At 41.6% G+C, this 22,715-nt stretch overlaps 2 protein-coding genes across 5 annotated transcripts in view; one reads left to right on the top strand and one right to left on the bottom strand.

Moving 5' to 3' along the window:
- Window positions 1-1,076: 1,076 nt before the first annotated feature.
- On the bottom strand, window positions 1,077-12,876 carry LOC307019655 (clathrin interactor 1-like). The gene is made up of 12 exons (XM_079650664.1): window positions 12,635-12,876; window positions 9,407-9,511; window positions 9,005-9,101; window positions 8,365-8,473; window positions 7,929-8,141; window positions 6,620-6,788; window positions 5,942-6,152; window positions 5,715-5,796; window positions 4,882-4,959; window positions 4,208-4,521; window positions 3,402-3,576; window positions 1,077-3,248 (listed from the first exon to the last, which is right to left on the bottom strand). Exons 1-12 carry the CDS (start codon window positions 12,673-12,675, stop codon window positions 2,893-2,895), a joined length of 1,950 nt encoding a protein of 649 aa, XP_079506790.1. The 5' UTR covers window positions 12,676-12,876; the 3' UTR covers window positions 1,077-2,892.
- The window catches only part of LOC307019656 (pinopsin-like), a 21,651-nt gene continuing 5,730 nt past the window's right edge, over window positions 6,795-22,715 (top strand). Inside the window, exons 1-4 of one of the 4 annotated variants that reach the window (XM_079650667.1) lie at window positions 6,795-7,434; window positions 19,514-19,869; window positions 20,215-20,383; window positions 20,603-20,774. In XM_079650667.1, the coding sequence (XP_079506793.1) occupies window positions 19,533-19,869; window positions 20,215-20,383; window positions 20,603-20,774 (678 nt within the window). In that variant the 5' untranslated portion in view covers window positions 6,795-7,434; window positions 19,514-19,532. Of the gene's footprint in view, window positions 7,435-13,873; window positions 14,146-18,710; window positions 19,234-19,513; window positions 19,870-20,214; window positions 20,384-20,602; window positions 20,775-22,715 lie in introns of those variants that run through there. The other 3 variants (XR_013802718.1, XM_079650665.1, XM_079650666.1) reach the window with 3 other exon arrangements.

The raw sequence follows: 22,715 nt of genomic DNA, 5'->3' as shown, positions 1-22,715 counted from the left end.
CCACAACGTTTGTTCAATAACTATAGTGACTGATTACTCTGCAAATTGATGAAAACTAAATATAAACAACAAACAAATGATGACATATTTGAAGAGGCTAAGATAAACTTAATTAAACCCTTAGGGGAAACTCACAAACTACCCAGCAGTATCCTCAATCGTTATAAAATAACCCAAAAGTATGATGTAAACAGCTTTCTGGTGATGATGATTATAATATGGCCTACATCAGCCTATGATTATGATAGTACTATTACATAAGGAGTTTTTATGCATTGACTACTTTGGCTTCTGATGCTCAAAGAATATATTTGTTTTACTAAAGTAACATTTACAATGCATTACTTTTGTTTTCAATAGAGTAGTGAAAGGCACTGACCATTGGGGGCTTGTAAGTGATGACCCCATTTCCGGTTAAATCCAGCGGATGAATCTGATCCGCGGATCCGGTCTGCAGGCACTGAGATGCGGCCCCGGCTGCCGGTGTCCTCGCTGGGTCCTGGCCCGTGTTTCTGGTTGACCATAACGATTTTATTTGAACTCTCATTGTTATTATTTTTATTGCAAGGACCGTCGCTGTAATTCCGATTTGGCTCTGTTTTTGTTTTTTTTTAGACCCGTATTGTGACAACTGGAATGCTCAGGCAACAGAGAACGGATTTGGAAGTAAATAAGAGCAACGTTGCAGATGCAAAATGTTTTTATTTCTATTTATAATCATACTGTTAGTTCTATTTTTCTGTGAATACATGTAATTTCCCCCACGTGATTTCTTTTCAGGACCTTTAGTGCTACTCAGTGTAGAAAACATATGTAACAAGTAAAGGTACTGCATTCATAAAGTTAGCATAGAAATACACTTGTGGGACCAAAAGTACAATTACTCATTATACAGAATGGCTGAATTGACCATTTGATACCTCTTGAATGTTTTTGCTTTATGTCTTCTTTAGACAAAAACAAGAAAAACTCCGGTGGTGAAATAATATTTCCTTTGTTGGTTTAAACTGTGTCCTACATTACTGACAATAACACACAAAGTTGCATACTCTTACAAAAAATGAAGAAACCGAATCTTTAATGTTATAATTTAATTTAATGTCGAATGAAGTACAGAAAATATAGAGAACAATCAAATGAAACGAGCTTTACCAAAAAGAAACAAAAACATGATTCCCTTAAACTATGATTATGTTATTAGTAGCTCTCACATATGAACAAAAGCTTACAAGGAAACTAATCAAATATTAAACTAATAGCTATGGAATCATCCTTCTGAGAGTAACAAAATAAAGATTTGGTCATTTGGAGAGCAGTGCCTCAGAAAATGACAAGAGGCTCTGCTGTGTTAACACATCAAACAGCAACAACTATACACAAAGTCTCACATACTCATTCTATGCTCACACACACTTCACTCAAGACCCCCAAACCCTTAAGAATGCTCTCAACTAACCTTAAAAATAATTCATTAAAACTCAGCTATTGAATGAACTCCTCCAATGTCCATGTCAAATTTAAGGACAGTTATTTCTTTGTACAGGTGGTGAGTTGCAGATAGGCAACCTTTGCACCAAAAGACTACCAAGTTTGCTGACAAAAACAGTTTTTAATTAAATGTACATTGCTAGGTTGACCGATAATGCTGAAGTGAGCCACCGTCTTAAATATGGAAAAAATGTAGAGGATCATAACGTTCAGTCTTGTAGATAATGATCATGTCCCCTTTTTATTCAAATTAAAAAAGATGATCCTGTACCTCTATCCATAAACTATACATTATATGGTTTTCCTATCATTATCGCAATGTCAACAACAGAAGACTTTGATATCGAACTCAAGGATATTTCAATTTTTGTAGAAGAGTACCAGCACAAAGCTGTGCTTGAACATGTAACTATTATAATTGTTTCTTGTGCCAATCTGTTCAATTCAGTGCAATTTGTTTAATAAAAGAATGTTAGAAGTCATTTCTTATATATTATGTTCATTACACAAGCAATTTGTTGAATTTTAGCAGTATTCTGAAAGCAGCAGAAAGGCATAACTGATGACACATCTGTTTAATTTCCCTTGTTATATCTTTATTGCGATATTCAACAAAGTTACCACTTATCGCACATTTTCCCCATCTTCTGCGGCCAAGAGAGGAGGAACCTTTCATTAGTAGAGATCTAAATAAAACACTGACAAAGACTTTAATCAGACAGAGGCATCCAGAAAGTTACTGCTCATTATAATATTAAGAGCTGCACATTTTAGGGACCTTTGATCTGGGCATGTTAAGGTTTCACTCATCAAAAAACTTGAAATAAAACTGTTGGTGTTTATTGAACATGAAATGATTCTGAACTGCTACAAGACTGAGCAAAAAGAGGAAAGTCAAATGCAATTCATCCATAAGGCTCAAGAACAAGCATACACTCACTCTGCCCTCTGCTGGAGGACCAGAGTATGGATTCACTAAAATGAAGACTGTAAATGTTTGCACTGATTTTTGTCCTAAAGGGGGATATACTGTAGTTAATTCAAGAAACAGGAAAAGAGGGAGAACCTTTTCCCCCACAGGTAAGTAATGACTATAGGCCAACAGTGAAGGTGGGTTAACACCTTCACTGCTCTTTAAGTCTCTCTGTATGACATCATTTCACACATCAAACAGTTGAGGGGCACCTGTGGGTGCTCTGCCCTCCATCAACATGTCACAGGCTGGGGGATGATGAGCAGTCGCCAGCTCGCCACAGACAGCAGAAGCAGCGAGAGAAACATGCAAGGTTCTCTTCAAGTACAGCAGTCCTTCTGTGGTTCAAACTCTCATAATGTCAGACATGCACCCTCACACACACACACACACACACACACACACACTCAGTCACACACATTTGCACTCCTTCATTTTCCAAAACTGCCAAAGTTAGCGAAGGCATCCTGTTTGGGAGGAACCATGGCCAGGCTGATGGAGTGTGCTCCTCCTGGCACTCCCATGCCGCCCATCATCACTGGAGCGGCCATGCCCAGATTCATGCTCATGTTCATTCCCATCATGCCTTGGTTTACAGGAAGTCCTCCCATCCCCATGGTCCCTGTGGTCATAGAAGGGGGGAGACTCGATGACAAGATAGCAGGCATCCCCATGGCGTTGCCGGCCATCATAGGATTGGCTGGTGGTCTGATGGGGGTCACCTGAGGCGGGGAGCTGAGGTTCAGTCCTCCGAAGTTCTGGGACAACAGGTTGAGGGGAGGAACTCCTGCACATAAACACGAGCAGGGAGAAGTTAATACTAGGTTTTACCAGTAAGTGAGATAGTAAAACTGACAAACGGTCAAGTCACATTTATTTATCTTTTTTACATCTGCAGGCTGCACAAACAGAAGATGAATCACAATTTGGAAGATGATACCTTGCTGCTGGATGATGTTGTTGAGTGTGGGCGGTGTCTTGGAGGGGTTGAGGCCTGCTGATAGGAAGTCCAGGCTGATGTTGACGGAGGGGTCCGACCAGGTAGAGCCTAACGATCCTGGACCTCCAACACCAACCTTCTGCTGATCAAAGGGCTGCTGAGAGCCTCCCAGGCTCTAAAATAAAATAAAAAAAGCATATTGTGAAGAACTCAAAACTCAATGCAAGTAACAGTCATAAACTGGAACTTCATACTAGGGACAAACTGATATCTGCATGTCATTAGTATCAGCAGATAAAGGCATTCAAATTAAATATTGGAATTTGTCAGAAATGTATATTTCCTCAAATATGAAAGGCCAATAGGATGATGTGTATACGCACATGACGTGAACCATTGACAAAGAGAGTGCAAAGGTGAATGTGTGCATTAAAAATATCTATAGAGGTTTCTCAATACTCTAATCTCAATACTCTAATTTCCCCTCCTCGACTCCTATCCTCGACTCCTATCTTCGAGACTTATTGCCGCCCACAGGAGATGCGAGCGGAGGACTGAGGAGGAACCATCAGTGTCTCCCCTCCCGTCAACGTTCAATACTACACCCCCACCAACAAAACACACCCTCCCCCCCCCCCCTGTTGACGTTCGCGAAACAAAGGGGCTGAACACAGAACTTTGTGGGGGTAGCCCTGAGTACCAAACATTGTCTCCTGGTACTCATTTGAATAACTCACTAAGAAAGTTATGTGCACCCCTGTTTATATAAGTTAGGAGTCCCTGTCCAGGAAGGGAACCATACATACCTGTTGAGAGCGAGACAGGGGCATTGTTGGCATAGCAACAGACGCCCCTGGTGTTGCACCTCCCAGAGAGAAAGTCATGCTCTGAGAGGCGCTCAGCGTTGTGTGTGGATTGGTTAGTTGATGGTTCACTCCCCCCATCAGATCAAAGAGCTCTGCAGAAGGTGCGACGGTGGCAGGTTTGGAGCAGGGGGCGGACTGGACGCTGCCGAACAGATCAGTGATGGGCTGGCAGGAACCGGAGGGGGAAGCCGGCTGATTGGCCCCAAAAGCATTCCAGTCTCCAAATTCCCCGTTTCCATTGGATGGGGCAGCAGCTGGCCACAGGAGATTAGAGACATGTTACGTTTTTATTATAATATTCATCTTGGGCTTTGACACAAACAGACTCTTTCACCTTGTCCTAAATGTACCCCAATTTTCTAAAAAATCTTTTGGGCGTTGCCATAAACTAGCATCTAATAAAACTGTGACTGACATTAGGCTTTGTGGATTTGTTTTGTTTATCAGTTGAACTTAAGTCAGTTTAATTGTTTCTTTTGTACGCTCTTGTACAGTGATGGACACAGACTCTCTCCATATCCCTACACTCAATTTTCTGTACGAATAACTTTCCCCCTTGATCCGGTCAAAATATACCGAACAAAAACATCTGATGGAGGGAAGACCAAGTTTACCTGTGGAGTTTGGGAGGCTGGCAGAGGCTGCAGGAGAAGAGAAGTCAGCAAATCCACCAATGAGGCCTGAACTGCCACCTGGATGGTCAGAAACATGCATTATTAAAAAAAAAAGAAAAAAAATCAAAGGACTAACAACTATCTGATCCAATAAAGAGTGACAGGACTTGTACACCACCTTTTAAATGATAAGATCAATTAGAAATGAATTTAATAGCAGGATTAAATGTAACGTTACATTTTAATATAATATTATAAGAATGGTATACACTTCACATATTGAGTCTAACACATTGAACTATACAGTGCACTGGTATGCAGCTATTGTTTTTTATTTAAAGCAAAACAAAAAGGGTTGCATCACTACAGTACAGTGCAAGTTATTTGTTTTGCAGAGCAGCAAAAATAATCCAGGAAGAACCTGTAAGTTTGCATGTAGGATCAATTCAATTGTAGGAGTACCGTCGCTGATCCAAGTTTAAATCGGACAACACTAGGGTGCCAAACTATTGGAGCCCTTGAAAGATGGCAGCATTTTCCCAACTGAAAGGCTAAAAGTACACTGTACTGTGATGTTGTTCCCCTTTCCTGCTTTACAAACAAAATAATGACAACATTTCAGCATTTTATTTTTCTCTTGTCTATATTTGCATGTTTCATTTTGAGGTCATCCATAAGTGACGGAAAGTGATTAAGTTAAGTTTCTTTGTAATACTTAGATTAGTTTACAGAAAGCAGGCAATTAAGTTATCCTCTCAACTTTTTACAACACCTAGACCAAGATCCTGGCCCTTGTTTTTTATATCTTTGCATTCGTAAAAGTTTGTATTTACCTGTTGCAGTGCTCTGATTGGATAAAGGGTCAATCACTAGTAGGTCAGCTAGGCCGCCACTCGAAGACTGCCTGAGTGATGACTGAAGACAGAAGCAGAGATTAGAAATATATCCCACATTTTTAAGTGTGTGAGTGTGAGAGAGTATGTGTGTGTGTGTGTGTGAGTGTGAGTGTGAGTGTGAGTGTGAGTGTGAGTGTGAGTGTGAGTGTGTGTGTGTCTTTCACCTCTGGGCTCTTGTCTCCGGTGTAGTGCGCTGCAGCTCCCAGGTCCAGAGTCTTGTTGCTTGTTGCTCCGCTGCGTTTCCGTGTGGTCGTCGTCGTTGTTTCTGTTGCCTGTGTGATCTGAATGCTCTTCGTTGTGACAGTTTCCTCCTCGTCTTTGAACTCAAGGGTTTCCTGCCTACCGTTCCTCGATGCTCGATCCTCCTCGTTGTCACTATGGCAACCGGACATGAAGGACGAATGAAGAACAGCACTCAGGAGATTTTGTATTGATTGTTTTTTGTATGTCTGTGTATGTTTGGTTATGTAAGGGTAGATATTTATTTTAGGTTTCTACCAGAACATGTTTACATGCTTTAATGTATACAAAAACCACATCATTTCCCCCAGACTGTCTCTCTGAGTATACCAGTATCAATGCTTCTATTAGCAAGCTTCTCTTTAAACCCTTCTTTAGAAAAAGCACAGCCTGCTCTTATAGCCTTGGGAGATACAATTGAAGTGTAGCTGCGGGTAAAGAGACACAGATTGGGGCGGTATATTCTAATAGGCCTGAATGTGATGTGAAGGGCAGCCAAATCTGATTATATGTAGCCTAAATCAAATGACAGCGAGGCTATGACTATCTAAAGTGCGTTGTGACTAGGTGATATTGGTGATACAAACAGTGGGTGCATTTACCTAATTCTCTCCGGTGAGTCGTCTCGTTCCTTCTTCCTGAACTTGTTGATTGTGTCGTCTATGGTGCTGCCTATCTTGTCACTGATCTCTCCGAGCTTCTCGCTGAAGGGGAAAGCTCCTTTGCTCTTATCCCAGTCCTCATCCCACTTACTCCGATCCAACTCGTTAGCTGGAAGGAAGAACACATAAAAAAGGGGAGAGAATAAACCTGAGCTGTTTTACAGACATCCGTCAAGTCTTAATCAAGAACTATATCATTTAAATGTACACACGAAAGAAAATCCGTGCATTGTAGAAGTTGGAAGAAGTTTTTAAACTATTAAATCAGTGAATATTTTCTGGATCGACTTGTTGACTAATCTATTTACACTACAGAATAAATAATATCCGCAATACTTGCCAAAATAATGACGGTTTTAAAAGGTTTTAGTATACGGGCAGACAAGGCTTAACTATAATTGATAAATGATAGCGTTTTTTGTTTCACATCATTGAAGAAATCTCTATGTATAGACTTAATAACTTTACAAAATGTCTATAGCGTTTGCTTTACATGATATCCATTAGGGATGATATCGGCCGATACTCACTCTCTGCCGATCGATCGGTGCTCTCGAAAAATGCCGATCGCATGACGTGAAATGATGACGTAAAATACATGAGGCTTTTCTCTGTGCGCGGCAAAACAAGCTCGCCAAAATGGCTTCACCAATCTGGCAGTATTTTAAGGTGTCTGAAAATGTCTATATAAAATTGCGGTATGCTTAACGCGTGTGAAGCAGAAATCTTGCAGCTCCACCCGCTGTGACGGACCGGTGAGCGGAGCAACACACACACTAAGAGTTGGATCTAACACACTTAGCTATTGTATCTACCTCTGGAACAAGCTGCACTAGTTATAAATATGTGTATTCTTCACTGTCGGTCACTCAGTCATTACTGGATCAGGCTGTCAGGAGAGAGAGAGAGAGGGGGAGAGAGGAAAAGAGAGCGCTTCTGCTTATTTCTCCCGTGTTATTATTCAAAGTTAATGTAAACTTGAATAATCTACTTCATTTGAATGTAATAATTATGTTGGTTGTTGTTTGTGGAAGCGCCAGTGAATGAGCATTAACTGAGTTTTAAACATCACTTTAAATGGAAGATCCCCATAGGCCCCGCCCACTCGATCGGCCGAAACTGATTCCGGCGATCGGAGCATCCCTAATATCCATCATTCAAAGCATGTATAGGGAAAGTTATTATAACCATTTTAATTCACATTTGTCATTCGCTGTCAGAAGGAGACGAGACGCACAGAATTACTTACAGTTCTTGATAATTCCGCCTACTCCTCCTCCTCCTGCCAATACTACAGCTCCTCCTCCTCCTCCCATACTGTCACAGGACACTCCGATGTATTTATCTTTGTTCTTCTTGGCTTTCTTCCTTTCCTCTCTCAGTCTGTCGTCGTCCTGGACAAACTCCACCATCTCCTTCACCTTCTGACGCACATTGATGCCCTGATCCTTACCGCTCTCATCTGGACAGACGCACAGAAAGAAATGCTGGTTAACTCATGATCGTGTTTTTTTTTTATAATGCAGGAATACCAACAATGAAATGAACAGAATTCCGTCTTGTTGAACACACTGTACGCATGCTCCCCGGAGAAAGAACTCTTTATACTTTGATCTTTCTACGAGTGCTTATTGTGCAAACAAATTAACAGAAAAGTTAAGACGAATTTTCATTAAGAGACTCACCAATGAGGTGGTAGTTTTCTAAAGATCGTAGGTCGTAGATGTGTTCTCTGGCGCTGGTGACGACTCTTTCAGACCCGTTCCGGATCAGATAGGCCAACAGTAGTAAAGCCTGTGTGCAGAGAGAGGAAAGGGATAGTAAGAGATGGACTGAAAGACGTGACAAGAGAGTTCACTTTGGGGAGGATTTAGGTTCAACTACTTTGGCAGAAATAATCTTTCCTTAAAAGAAAAAAATCTGTTCTGCTTTACTTAACTGTCCCTTCTTTAAACTAAACTTAAAAAACCCCAATCATTCAATCTCCCTTGTCAATTTCATAATTTATAATGTTTTCATTAAAGTATTTTGATTGTGTGGGAAGGAAACAAATTCAGTTATAATGCAACATTGCTCTAACATTTCACACGATACAAACAGAAGAAAAACAGAGAATGAAAAACCCAGAATGACATGGATGAAATTAGATATGCAACACTGGAGCACATATGGGTGTGTGACTTCGTTAACAAAGAGGAACAGAGACTCGGCTTTGATGAATCCTGATACTACAATACAGAAATGAGCTGCACAGAACAACACCACAGTTACAGTGCAACACAGGCACATCTGGGGAACATCCAACGAACCACAGTGTAACCATACCTTGTACACTCGTCTCCAGTTCTTCTTGTTGTCCTTCAGCATCCTGGTCCACAGCATGTTCATCACCTCTGGGAACTGCTCATACATAAAGGTGGATCTAACACACACAAAAACAAGACCACAAAAGTTAAAAGTGCTTTGAAAACCCAATGCATGTTAACCAAAACACAATCAGGTCAAGTAATCGGGGCCCGTAGTACAAAAACATCTTGAGCTTCAGATACTGTCTTACCTGTGACAATTGTAGTAAGGGTTTAACCCACAATGCATTACGGATTAACAGTTCCTAATTCAATGCTCCTACCGTAACTTAAAATAGGAGTAACGCATTAAAAAGGAATCCTAAATGGCCCAAATCTAACGCAATGAAATATCAATAGGGTATATGTGTCCGATACATACTTCGCTATTTCTCCCATCAGTTGTCCGGAGGGTCCCCAGGGGTCGTCATTAGTTGCCTCTCTCACCTTGGACTCGATCTCGGAGTAGTTCATCACCACATTAGTGCTGTTGACACAAACATACATTTTCTTTCAAATGTACTCCAACACATTTTGATATTAACATCACTATTTCAAACATACGAAGGTGAAACCGTGTGGCTGTGCTTTCTTATCTTACTGTTAGTCAGTCTGCATTGCAAGTTATCAGCAAATGTTCTTGACGTCCTGATTCCCTCTTATGTCAGACAGACCCAAATACACACATTTGTATATCTACACACTTTTACACAACACAGATGTACTGCTACACATGAGAACGCCTCACTCATGCAGCACACACTAAAGCTGACAACACGTTCAAAAACAGGATTATAACAACAAACATATCTTTTATGCAGGTGTCGTACAGACAATGAAACCATGAAACACAAGGAGAATCTCAGCTGCCTGAATTATAAATGACAGCTTTCTAAAAGCCTGACCCCTGCACTTCAGAGGCGGACACACCAGCGTTGTGTGTAAGAAATGATTCAGCTTCACGGGGCACAAAAGGGAGATGAGACGGTGTGTGCATGAAAGAGAGGGGAGCAGGGGGCGTGTATCCATCTGTGTGTGTGTGTGTGTAAGACAGTGAGGTAAACAAAGCCAAACCTCGCCATAAGCAATGCCTGCTTCCTGCCCGCTTTGATTCTGTGTGCTCACCATCTGCTGTGTTTGTTTTCCTGTCTGTGTATCTCTTGATGTGCATTGCTTGCTTTACAGAACCCCGAAAACCACAGCCAAAGCTCTGAACACGTGAACCACACAGCTTTCACTCAATTTCCTATCATGTTATTTGTTCAGATCCTCTTCGCCTCTCCCAATCTCCTGATTCTATCTTCCTCTTTCCTTCCACAGCACCTTTCCTTGCCGTCTCTTTCTCCTATAAGCTCTGCCGCTCTCCAAGCTGAAGGACATAAGAGGCATCTGTACATCACAAGAGCTGCCTTTGACTGTGTTATTGTCGGTAGATAAGACAGACATAGACAGCGAGAGCTCCATAGTAGTGTGACTCTTCATCTGCAGGGAAAGCAAGGCTGCTGCTGCTGCTGCTAGCTCTATTGGGGTAGATCAATAATGGAGTGTATTCATCAGGCCCAGCCAGGCACAACCAATAGCTGATGGGAGCTGGTGTCTATTATTCCGTTTAAATCTCTGTTGAGCTCTCAGACTGTGCGACTTTACTGTATATTCCCTCTTCTTATCTCCTTTCTTCTGTCTCTTGACGTATCTGTCCTTTATGCAAATCAACCGGTATTTTTCCCTTATCACATTTTGCTAAATAATTTCACAAATAAAGTGTGAAGCCAGCCAGAGAAAGTATAGGGTCTCAAATGTGGAAATGTGGAAAATAAAGCTACGATTTGGAAAATGTAAAAAGAAAGAACTTAGGGACGACCTCCTCTTGGAAGCCTTGTTGGCCATACCAATGTTTTTATCATCATCATGGTCTGTTTTTAAAGAGGTATATAGGGCAAAATGAATGTTAGAGTTCATCAAACTCTCTTCAATAAAAACATTATTTTGGAATATATAATATCGCACTCTCCTTGCCACTGGGCAGTTTCTCTAAATAAAAGTGTTCAAGGTTTCAGTATTCAGATTAAATAACTACAGTCTGAGTGTTAATACAACAGCCACACAGTATAGCTTACACTGCATTTAACCTTATTTTCAGAATTGACCAAATGCAAGTGTACATTAACAAGTAGGGCTTACTTATTTGGGAAGGAAATTGTTATTACAATTATTTTGACTGCAAATGTAATATGATTTACACTATTGGAGAGAATGCTCAGTGTTGCAGAATCATTTTCATTTCATTGATAAACATATTAAGTATATACTATGGGACATTTTCATATTTTACTCCCTGACAGTTTCAACCAAAGCCGATATTCAAATGATATTTCGATAACAGACGAGTATGCCACTCATAAAATGACCTAAGAAATTAAGACGAACATCAAAACTCTACCACCAAAATGAAAATGATTTGACAAACGAAATGATTAAGACGAGTAAGCAACTAATTATGAATTGCACCTAGATTTCACTCAGTAGCTGAATTAAGTATACATAGGACGTTTTTCTATTTTATGTTTTCTTTAATTATTTTACAGCTCTTGTTACTAGTTTCTTTACACATTCAGATTATTATTACAAATGAAATCTGCCTAAAGAGCACTTTTATCTCTCGAGGTATATGTTCATGCTAGTACAGTGGCACGTTATATTTTGAACACAGGTATTTTTAACTGAAGTTTGTTACTTTAACGTAAAATAACTGAAAATGTCTTCCAACGATGATTAAACTCAAAATGATTCAGATAACGTGCCTTTTCAAACAAACAGGAGGGTAGGCTGTTGTTGTCCCACCTCTTCTACCTTCTCCTGGGTAAAAGTATAATGACTATATCAATTATACTGCCCATTATACTTGAAACAAAAGATATCCCACAGACACACGTCACAATGAAGCATGTAGTCTAGCACTCAGAGAAATAATCAAAATATAGTAGTCTGCATCAACAACAGTAGCCAGTATGATCTGTATGGACGAGCTTTGTTGTCCTAACTGTCCGGGACCAGGGGGTCATAGTGGGCTGCGTTGAGACATGGTTGCTCTCTTATTGCCAGGAAAAATACTATCCACAAACAATTATCTGGCGTATTAACTTGCCATCCTTGATGCTTAGCTTCCCAATGAGGAAACAATGTTAGGTAAATGCATGGTTTAGGTAGCTGGCATCAGGGTGGGAAAGGGCGTGATTCCGCAGCAGCACCAACACACAGAGACGACCTGGGCTTAGCAATACTAGCGAACACAGCTAACTGGATAGCGTTCGTTGTGGTTTGGAACTAAATAAAGTCGGAGTTTTTCTAATTGTAATTTTCATGGCCCATATGAATAGGTGTAGAAAAAAACGTGCAATGGGAAAAGATTTGGCAGCTAGCCAGCCAGAAGAGCTAACAGCTGAGGGGCTATCTCCGTGACGTATCCTGTCCCCTCAGCGATAAAAGCTGCTGATGCTGCCCGGCTAAAGCTGCTGATGCTGCCTGGGTAAAGCCGCCTAGCTAGCCGGTTAGCTTAGCAGCCACTTAGCGGTTGAGCCAGTAGCTCCACCTGCTCCTCGGTATTACTCACGCTTTGTCCACTAGCTCTCTGACTTTCCACATATTTAGCATCTCCGCACGGAACTGCGGGATTGCCGACTCGATGGTGTGTTGCCCCCGTGCCTCTTCGCCTCACAAGACAGAGGAGGTGTCCCGTTACCGACGACAATCCCCCCCCAGCTCCTTGATAAGCTCCGGTAGTACAACGGCCGCTGCGGTTAACGGTTCGGCCCCAGTTGCTACGGGAAACGTCGTTCTCTGCCTACGTCACTAAAGCGTCGATATGTTCCCTCGCTTATTAAATACAAATAGTGAAACGATGAATCTATTATTATCACAATTAAATAAAAACACGGTATGTTACTGCCAACATCTCGATGGTTTTGGTCCTCATGTTTAGTGATATACAGTAGGAGAAAGCATGGGAAATCATCAGTTATACATAGCCTACTGTGTCAATTAAAAGCAATGGCAATGTCAAAGCAAAATTGTGTTGGAAAATGTTTTATTGTATATTAATACATTCGGAATAGAAGAATATAATATCCCATTAATTCATTACTTTTTTTCCCATTGACAGGAAGAAAGCCACTTTTTCTGCACTTTATTTATGCAGTTAAACCAGACAGCATCATCTTATCTAATATTAAAAATATAAACTAGCAATTATAATTATAATTATTATATAATCATGCAAGTTATACACTTGTCAAATATTCTGTATCACTGCTGATTTGTGTCTAAAGGCTGGCCCGGACCTGAGGGGAGCCTTGCCCAAGTTTACACACAAAAAATGTGTGTGTGTAGAGAATAAAAATAAAAAGCAGAGTTTTAATAACTGACCAAAAGATGTTTGTTTATTTAGAAATGAAATGTTTTTGGCCGTTTGTTTGTCTATAGCTGTTTAACCAACTTAGAAACTAAATGAAACATAATGAGGCTTGGAGTAAATGTATAGTTTAGAAGTGCTTAAGACAATTTTCTTGGAGATATTTGCAGATAAAATTCACCTGCTGCTCTCATCCAAAAGTGTCTTTTTTTAAACAAACTCAGCTACTCTTCTGTTTCTTTTACAGATGTTGTTAGCAGTATGTCTCTGCCTAAGCGTGATTGTTCAAACAAAAGAAACATGGGTAGAGCATCACAATATGGTGCATCAGTGGTTTATTGTGTTCAAATCTGTAATGCAGGATTTAGGAGCTGAATATTTTTATTAAAATGTAATCAAAATGTTCACAACCCTATCTACTTTGGTTTTGTAAAAAGCAGCCGGCTCCCCTAAAATGTTCATTAGTGTCTTCCGCTTCTGTTGCCAGGCTGAGTGAGTTATTGGCTCATCCGCTCAGTCCACCACAGCTTGTATTATTGATATGTTGGCTCAGTTATTTAGGTCTCCAATCTGGTCTAGAATAAAGTAAGGAACATAATAAGGACGTGTCTGATTGAGTAGTGGTCATCTACGACAGAACGTTAGATTCTACACCTTGGTTTACATTTTCCTTCGGTCTTTCTCTGTGGGAATGTGTCCTTGGTCCTGTGAAGGTTTGGAGATGTTATTCACTTTTTGATGTGTCTATTAATCCTGTACTATGTTATCTAGAGGTTTGTTTAGCCAACATTTGTATTGTAGGAGTATAACTCTGTTCTTAGTGTTTTTATTTTCAGAGATTGAATTAACTTAGATGGTAGTATTGCTTTTTAATGACTGCTTTTTAATAACTGTTTTTAAATGCCATATTATTAATGTCTTCCATTGTTGTAAAGCACTTTGAATTGCCTTGTGTTGAAAGGTGCTATATAAATAAACTTGCCTTGCCTATGTATTTAAATGCCAATAGGCTATAGAAAACGTGGGAAAACAATATATAGCTAACTATATTTATATTGTCTATAAACTATGATAACAATAATTGAGTGTTTCCTTTTTATTGAGGGTCTGTATTTCCGTTATTTTTATAACAATATGGATAGACAAACCAAATGTATTCTATGTGAACACAATGGGGTGTTTAAACACTAGGAGCATCCCACAGATATGTATATGTGTGTGAGAAAAACCGAGCTAAATATTGCATCCCTTCATCCATGTCTTCATCCATGTACATAGTGCTTAATAAGTGTTTTCTGTCTTAAAGGGGCTCTATTATGCAGATTTACAGGTTCATATGCGTATTTAGTGCCTCTGCTGTTTACATTCTTTAATGTTAAAAAAATGTCTTTATTTTTCTCATATTGCCTGTGCTGCAGCACCTCTGCTCTGATTGGTTAGCTGGCTGCTCGGTTGTTATGCTCAACCGCTTAGAGATGTCCCGCCCCTTAGCCAATGTGTTGGGGCGCTAGCCAATAGAAGCGCAGGTGTTTCATAGTGATGTCACTATGTAGCGGAGGAAAACAAAGTAGTCCAATCGAGGCGTTTCAGGCATGGAGTGAGGAAAGGGGAAACCCCAAAAATCATAATAGGGCTCCTTCTGATACGATGGCCTCGGTCTGAACTCAGATGCTCAATTCCGTTGCTTGGTAATATTCTTTATTGTAAAGAAACCAAAGCTATCAATAATGACTACTAGGCTCTACTAGGATTCTCCATAGAATCACTAGGTTATACTAGGTAATGTAACATGGATCTCTGGCAAACAGGCATGGAGATAACGACATCACAAGACGAACCAACACCAGACAAAGGGAGAGAAGGACTAAATATACACATTAGGTAATGGGGCACAGGTGGACACAATCAGGGGCGGGAACAACAATCAGTCTAGCAGGTGCCACACGGACAGGAAGTGCCGACACCTGGAGAGAGAGAGAGTAGAGTAATTAACTGTTAAGCTTGGGTGCACATGAATCGCGTATGAACAATAAGTAAATCAGACTCGGTATTCTCTTCAGCATGTCTCCGGTAAGTTTATTCACAGACTGACAACAGTCAACGTAGTGACGTCACATTAGGACGTACCTTCATACAAGAACAGAATAACAGTGCGACTGCTACCGTAGTACACAGACTAAGGGCGTCATCAAATAATAATACTTAACACCCCCACTCGCTCTTAGCTTACTGGGTTACCTGAGAACAAAACAAAATAAGGCTTCTTTTTCTTTTACCTTAACTATGTTAACTCTTTGCCCTTCTAGGTGCCAAACATATCCTGAGCAAACCTCTTTAGCTTTATTTTGGTGGCTGGTTTTGTCATCACATCAGCGATCATTTGCTCAGTAGGACAGTATTCCAAAATTACCTTTCCACTATTTACAGTCTCCCTTATGAAATGGTACTTAATATCAATGTGCTTGCACCTTTGCCTGTTTACTGGGTTTCTGGCTAGTGCTATAGTACCTTGGTTGTCTTCGTACACCTTTGTTTGTGCATATTTGTATTTGTCTATACCTCTGAGTAATTGTTCTAAGTAGTAGATGTATTCCTGTATGGCTGATGCTAAGGCCATGCACTCTGCCTCGCAGGTAGATAGTGCAACCGTAGGTTGTTTCCTTGCCTTCCATGAGATCAAGGAGCTTCCTTCACTGAGACTGGCACAATATCCTGATGTACTACGTCTGTCTGTTACGTCTGATGCCTTTTGCATGAGTACTCTTACACTTGTCATATCAGCTGTGGGTGAGAATGTCTCATCATAGTCGATTCCTGGTTTCTGACTGTAGCCTTTAGCTACAAATCGCGCCTTGTACTTGTCTGACCCATCAATGTCACTCTTGAGTGCGTAGACCCATCTACCCCCCACTGCCCGTTTGCCTGGTGGCAATTGGGTGAGGTTGAAGGTCTCGTTCTCCTCCAGTGATCTCATCTCCTCGTTCATGGCATTTTTCCACTGCCTTGATTTGGGTGACGCTATGGCGTCCTGGAAGGTTTGAGGAATATCGCATACTGCTCTGTAACAAAAATCCATGCATGTTTGCAGTTTGTCCTCCGTATCGTCAGTCTCAAACCTCCTGTAGGTGAGCTGGTCTCCTCCTGGTTCTGGGTGGGTTTTTTCTGTTTGGAGTCTCGGTGACTTTACCCGGCTGTGTACGTTCAGTCTGTTCAGGTAAAGTCCCAGAAGCACCACTTTGAGTATCTTGACCTGGCACATTTCCCACATCACATTCATCAACAACATTTTCATCGCTGTCCTTGACCCTGGGATGTACATCACTATCACCATATTCATTGTATGACTCTGGTGTTTGTGTTTCCTTTTCTTTATCCCCCTTTGTTGTGAATTTTACCAATCTGTGCTTTTGGACCCTCTCTGTGTCTGGATAATACACCAGGTAAGCTGGGCTATTTTTATCATAGCCTATGAAAACACCTTGCTCACACCTAGGGTCGAGCTTTCCCTTCTCTTGTTTGTAAGCAAAACACACTGACCCAAATTTCTGAAGTTTGGATATATTTGGTTCTTTGCCTGTGAACAGCTCGTATGGCGTTTTCTTTGTGCGCCTACTGTAACACCTGTTCCTTACATAAGCTGCTGTCTGTATGGCGTAGTTCCATAGTTTATTTGGTAACTTGCTTTCTATCAGTAAGCATCTGCCCATATCATAGAGAGTTCGCCAACCTCTCTCTGCTGTACCATTTTGGTGGGGTGAATAGGGTGCAGACGTCTCGTGTCTAATCCTATTTTTGGTTAACAGTGCCTGGAAGTCTCGGCTTGTAAACTCAGTGCCGTTATCTGAACGGATACACTTAACTTCTCCGTAAGGTGCTATGTCTGCTAAGAACCTTTCTGTGGCCTGCACTGTATCACTCTTGGACCTTAGAAAATACACAAAAATAGTACCAGAGTAGTCGTCTGTAAAAGACTGTGTATATCTGTGCCCTTCTATGCTTGATGTTGACATGGGACCGGCTAAGTCTGTGTGGACTAGTTCTAAGGGCATCTTAGCCTTTTTGTCTGGCTCCCTATTTCTCGTTTGGGTGAACTTGCCCTGTGTACACACTTCACACAACTGAGCTGGTTTGACTGCACTTCCTCTTATCTCCATGCCTTTCACTACACCTTGTAAATTTTGTACATCTTCGTAATTGCAATGACCCAAAATTTCATGCCAAGTTTGCATGTCGTGACACCCTTTACATTGGTCAACATTCCCCTCAACAGTTGGTAAGTAATACAAATTTACACTTTCATGGATGTCAAACCTGCTGCCGTCTTTGGTAACCATGTGACTGTCCACTTTCTTGAAGGTGATTGTCGCCCCTCCGTTTGTTGCTCTTGCCACCGAAAAGATGTCATGTGGGTATGAGGGCATGTACAGTGCATCCCGTAGCTGTGCTCTGTGTTGTCGTCCGGCGTCGTCTAATAGACATATCACCGCTGTTCCTCTTCTCTGTGCTGTTCCATTGCACTTGGTCCCGTCAGCTAACTCCACTGAATGAGACTCGGGCTGGAATGAATCGTCGAAGCTTTTAAACTTTCCGATGTTGTTCACGATGTGGGATGTCGCTCCTGCGTCCACCATGATGCCTTTCATCTTCACGTTGTCTGGTGGTTTCCCGCTCTTTGTGTGCTTGGCCTTGAAGAGATGGTCTTGGTTGCCATTCTGTTCCTCTGCGACTTTTCTGGCACCATCTTCTCCCCCCTTTTTCTTACAGAGTGATTCATCGTGTGTATTCCTTTTGCAGTAACCGCACCACACTTTTCAAAAACATTTTCTTGATATGTGTCCTTTTATTCCACACTTGTAGCACGTCACATTGGCATCTTCATCTCTTCTGTTGCTAGCGTGCGTCTTGGTGCCTCGGCCTTGCCTTGCACATGTTTTCATCACATTATCTGTGGATTCTGCTGTGTTCATTTTCTCCGACTCTTCATAGACCCTTAATCTTCTTCTAAAGTCTGTGAACGTAACGTTATCTTCGTTCTGTGTTACATGGACGGCGAATGGCTTGAAGGAGTCTGGTAACCCATTTAGTATCATGGCTATGGTCAGTCCATCACTCATGGTCTCGCCTGCATCTCTCAGGGCTGTAATCACGTTCTCTGCCCTTATCATGTAGTCGGTAACACTCTCGTTGTCTGCCATGTGCAGCCTCGTTAACGACGTGTATAAGTTTATTATCCTCGGCTTGCTTTTCCCTGAATAATGTTCTTTCAGTATTTTCAGAGCCTTCCTGCCGTCATCGTCGGCCTCATGTCTTATTAGCGACAGGCTCTTATCATCTATCAGCCTTATTAGCTCAGCATAGCAATCAGCATTCTTCCTTCTATCTGCATCTAGCTGTTCTTGATCAGCACCGGTGGGCTCATGTAAGATAGTCTCTTTTAGCCTCAGAGTATGTAAGCAGCCTAGGAATCTTGTTTCCCAAAGGTCATACTTATCTTCACATCCTTTGAATAAGAGCTGCGGTGCCAGGAGACCTGTTGCTCTGCTTGCCATTTTTGCGCGCCAACTTTACCGCGAGGGCTACTAGCTTGCTAATATACTTCACTTGCTAAGCTAGCTTGTTAGCTTAATTGGCTAACGCGTAATACGTCGCGTAACACTTCTTCCGATAATCTAACTCACTTATCTCCAAGTCGGTTTGTGTCCAACTCTGCCTGGGCCCATAACCTGTTAAGCTTGGGTGCACATGAATCGCGTATGAACAATAAGTAAATCAGACTCGGTATTCTCTTCAGCATGTCTCCGGTAAGTTTATTCACAGACTGACAACAGTCAACGTAGTGACGTCACATTAGGACGTACCTTCATACAAGAACAGAATAACAGTGCGACTGCTACCGTAGTACACAGACTAAGGGCGTCATCAAATAATAATACTTAACATTAACATCAAAAGACAGATAGACAAAACACTAAAAACACAACAGCTAACAGGATACTAGCGCTAAAACCTTACACCTTCAATCATCTAAATCCGCAATAATGTATTTGTTTTATGACTTGTTCATTCTGCTTTTCGGTTTAGGCATTCTTACCAGGAAGTCATGGTGATCGTCCTGCAGCAAAGCTACAACATCAGCACCGGAGACAGCTCCGTATCGGACCCCGGTGCGCTACCCCGGGCAGTTCACACCATGGCAGCCGTGTTCCTGGGGGTCATTCTGGTCCTGGGCTTCCTTGGTAACTTCCTCGTGCTGATGGTGTTCTCGCGTTTCCCCGGTTTGGTGACTCCTGTGAACCTGCTGCTGATCAACATCAGCGCCAGCGACATGCTCGTCTGCATCTTTGGGACCCCCTTCAGCTTCGCGGCCAGCATGCACGGCCGGTGGCTGACCGGGTCCTCTGGGTGCCGCTGGTATGGTTTCTCAAATGCATTTTTTGGTGAGTGATCGTATTAACTCCACCATAAATAAAAGTGTTAGCATCAGTAATAAATCAAAAAGTCGGAAGTTCATATTTCAAAAAGAAGATTTATTAGTATTAGAAGTAGAAGTATTTATTTTTAGATACATGTTGTGCAGTTGTACCAATTTTCGTTAATCTAATTTAACAATAGAATGCATCTTATTTTAGATGTTAAATGTAAACCGTTGTATCTGCAGCTGTACATGCAATGGAGTAAAAGTACACTTTCTGTGAATTTAGGTCAGAGTTGAATAAGAATCATTTCATGATAGTCTCGTTTGATGTCTCGCTGCAGTTCTTTGCTGTTCTTCTCTCTGTCAGGTATAGTATCTCTGGCGTCTCTCTCTCTGATGTCCTTTGAGCGGTACTGTGTGCTGCTCTACAGCTCCCCCTCAGACTCCTCCCAGTACCGCAGGGCCAGACTCGCTGTCGCTGCCTCCTGGCTTTACTCACTGGTCTGGACTCTGCCACCACTGCTGGGCTGGAGCAGGTCTGAATCACTCTTTAAAATCACCATGAAACAATTTCACTATCAGATAATTCATGTATACTTATTCAATCAAATGCATTCTTAAACTAGGGGGATAGTATGTGTTACTTTAATTAGTTAGTAAAATACATAATTAACAAGTGACTCGTTTAAAAGTAAATAACAAAATTAAGTTTTGCTTTTCTGAAAATGTTTTTACAATTTTATGTCATGGAGCAGCTACGGGCTGGAGGGTCCTGGCACCACCTGCTCCGTCCAGTGGCACCAGCGCTCGCCCACAGCGCGCTCCTACATCAGCTGTTTGTTCATCTTCTGCCTGCTGCTGCCGCTGCTGCTCATGATCTTCTGTTACGGGAAGATCCTGCTGGCTGTGCGATCGGTGGAGAGACAGGTGAGCGTGCAAAATGACCTTTGACCCCTCTGTGTATTATATGTGTTCTCCAGTGTTTGTGGAAGCTATGTGTTTGTGTGCGTCCAGACATGGAATAGTGTGTAGTGAACCGGCTACAAGGAGAGAAAAAAACAACTACAAAGAGAAACAAAGCAACTTCCAAGTGATTCAACACAACTTCAGAGAGACAAAGAACAAACAGAGACATCTAAGAGACTCATGTGATTAGAAAGATAATCAAAATGTCTACAAGGGGACTAACAATTACCACAAAAAGAGACAAATAAACTACTAGGTTGCTGAAAATAAGAAAGAAGAAAGTCAAAATAACTACATACACCCAAAGCAGCTACAAAAATACATAGAGGAACAATACAACTAATAAGACACACAATTACAAAAAGGGCCCAAACAACCTCAGAAAAAAAGGTTAAAAAACAGGTTTCACAACTATAAAGTGAACTCCTGTAGAGAGCTGCCTCCCCACCCCCTCCTGCACATAACAAATGCAAACCGACGCACTTAACATCAGCAGTGCTGCCCACCTGCATAACAAACTGTATCCATACAGTAGGCAGAGACTATGACTCGTTGCTGATATTCAGGTTCTTTGGGCTAACGCCAAACATAAACTCTGACACCATGCCACTACTATCTTGTGTGATTATGAGGTCTCTACACAAGATGATTACGCTACATTCCACTGTCATTGTGCGCACAAAACAAACTAGGCATTGTGACTCACTGCTAGCTCTTGGCCGTGCCCTGATTGCATTACTACTGATGATATCGGGCAATGTGCATGTTCATCCTGGACCTTCTATTGTATGCATCCCTAGTTCTGACCTGTGCTCTGATGTAAATTGTTGTCACAATGATCTGAGTTTCCCTGACTTCTGCTATCGTAAAGCTTTAGGTTTTCTACATGTAAATGTTAGAAGCTTACTGCCAAAAATTTACCAGATAAAAGTGGTCGTTCACAGCTCAAATCCGGAGGTACTTGTCATCACTGAGTCTTGGCTGAAGAAGAATATCCCAGACTCTGACATCGGCATCGCTGGTTATAATGTGTTTAGGCAGGATAGATCATCTAAAGCTGGTGGAGTACTTATATTCACAAAGCAACACCTCCAGTGTTCTATCGCCACTAGTAAATCTGTCCCCAAACAATTTGACCTAGCTATCGTAACCATTAAACTGGCAAATAACTCTACACTGACAGTCGCTGGCTGCTATCGCCCTCTGCCCCAGCATGTAACCTACCTGCTCTCAGCACCCTCCTGGCACCCCACACTCATTCTGAGTTTGTGCTACTGGGGGATCTAAACTGGGACATGCTCAACCCTCCTGCGCAGGTCCAAAAACAATGGGACTCTCTTAATCTCTCGCAGATTATCCTTACTCCTACACGGTATGACACCAAAAATCCAGAAAAAGCCACCCTCCTTGATGTCATCCTCACAAATAACCCTGACAGGTACAAAACTGGCATCTTCTGTAGCGATCTCAGTGACCACTGTCTTATTGGCTGCATTCGTGATGGCGGCAAAATTAAACAGCCAGTTCTTACCACTCAGACGAATACTGAATCATTTTGACGAACAAGCCTTCCTCTACAACCTGGCTGCTATCAAGTGGGACAGAATTAGCTTGATCCCTGACATCGATGCTGCATGGTCCTTCTATGACTCCTTTAGTATGGTAATCAATAAACATGCTCCCATAAAAAAAATGAGGATAAAAAACCGATGCAGTCCTTGGTTCAACCGAGATTTAGCTGAACTGCTTCACCTCAAGAACTCCACCTGGCGCAGGGCTCGTCACTCAAAATCCCACGGCGATTGGCTATCATTCAGGAAAATTAGAAATAAATCTATACAGGCTATCCGCAAAGCCAAGGTTGATTACTTCCATAATCAATTAAACCTCTGTGGATCCAAT

Source organism: Notothenia rossii (assembly GCF_949606895.1).
Source record: "Notothenia rossii genome assembly, chromosome: 9".
Classification (NCBI taxonomy): domain Eukaryota; kingdom Metazoa; phylum Chordata; class Actinopteri; order Perciformes; family Nototheniidae; genus Notothenia; species Notothenia rossii.
This window is presented reverse-complemented; position numbering and strand designations above follow the sequence as displayed.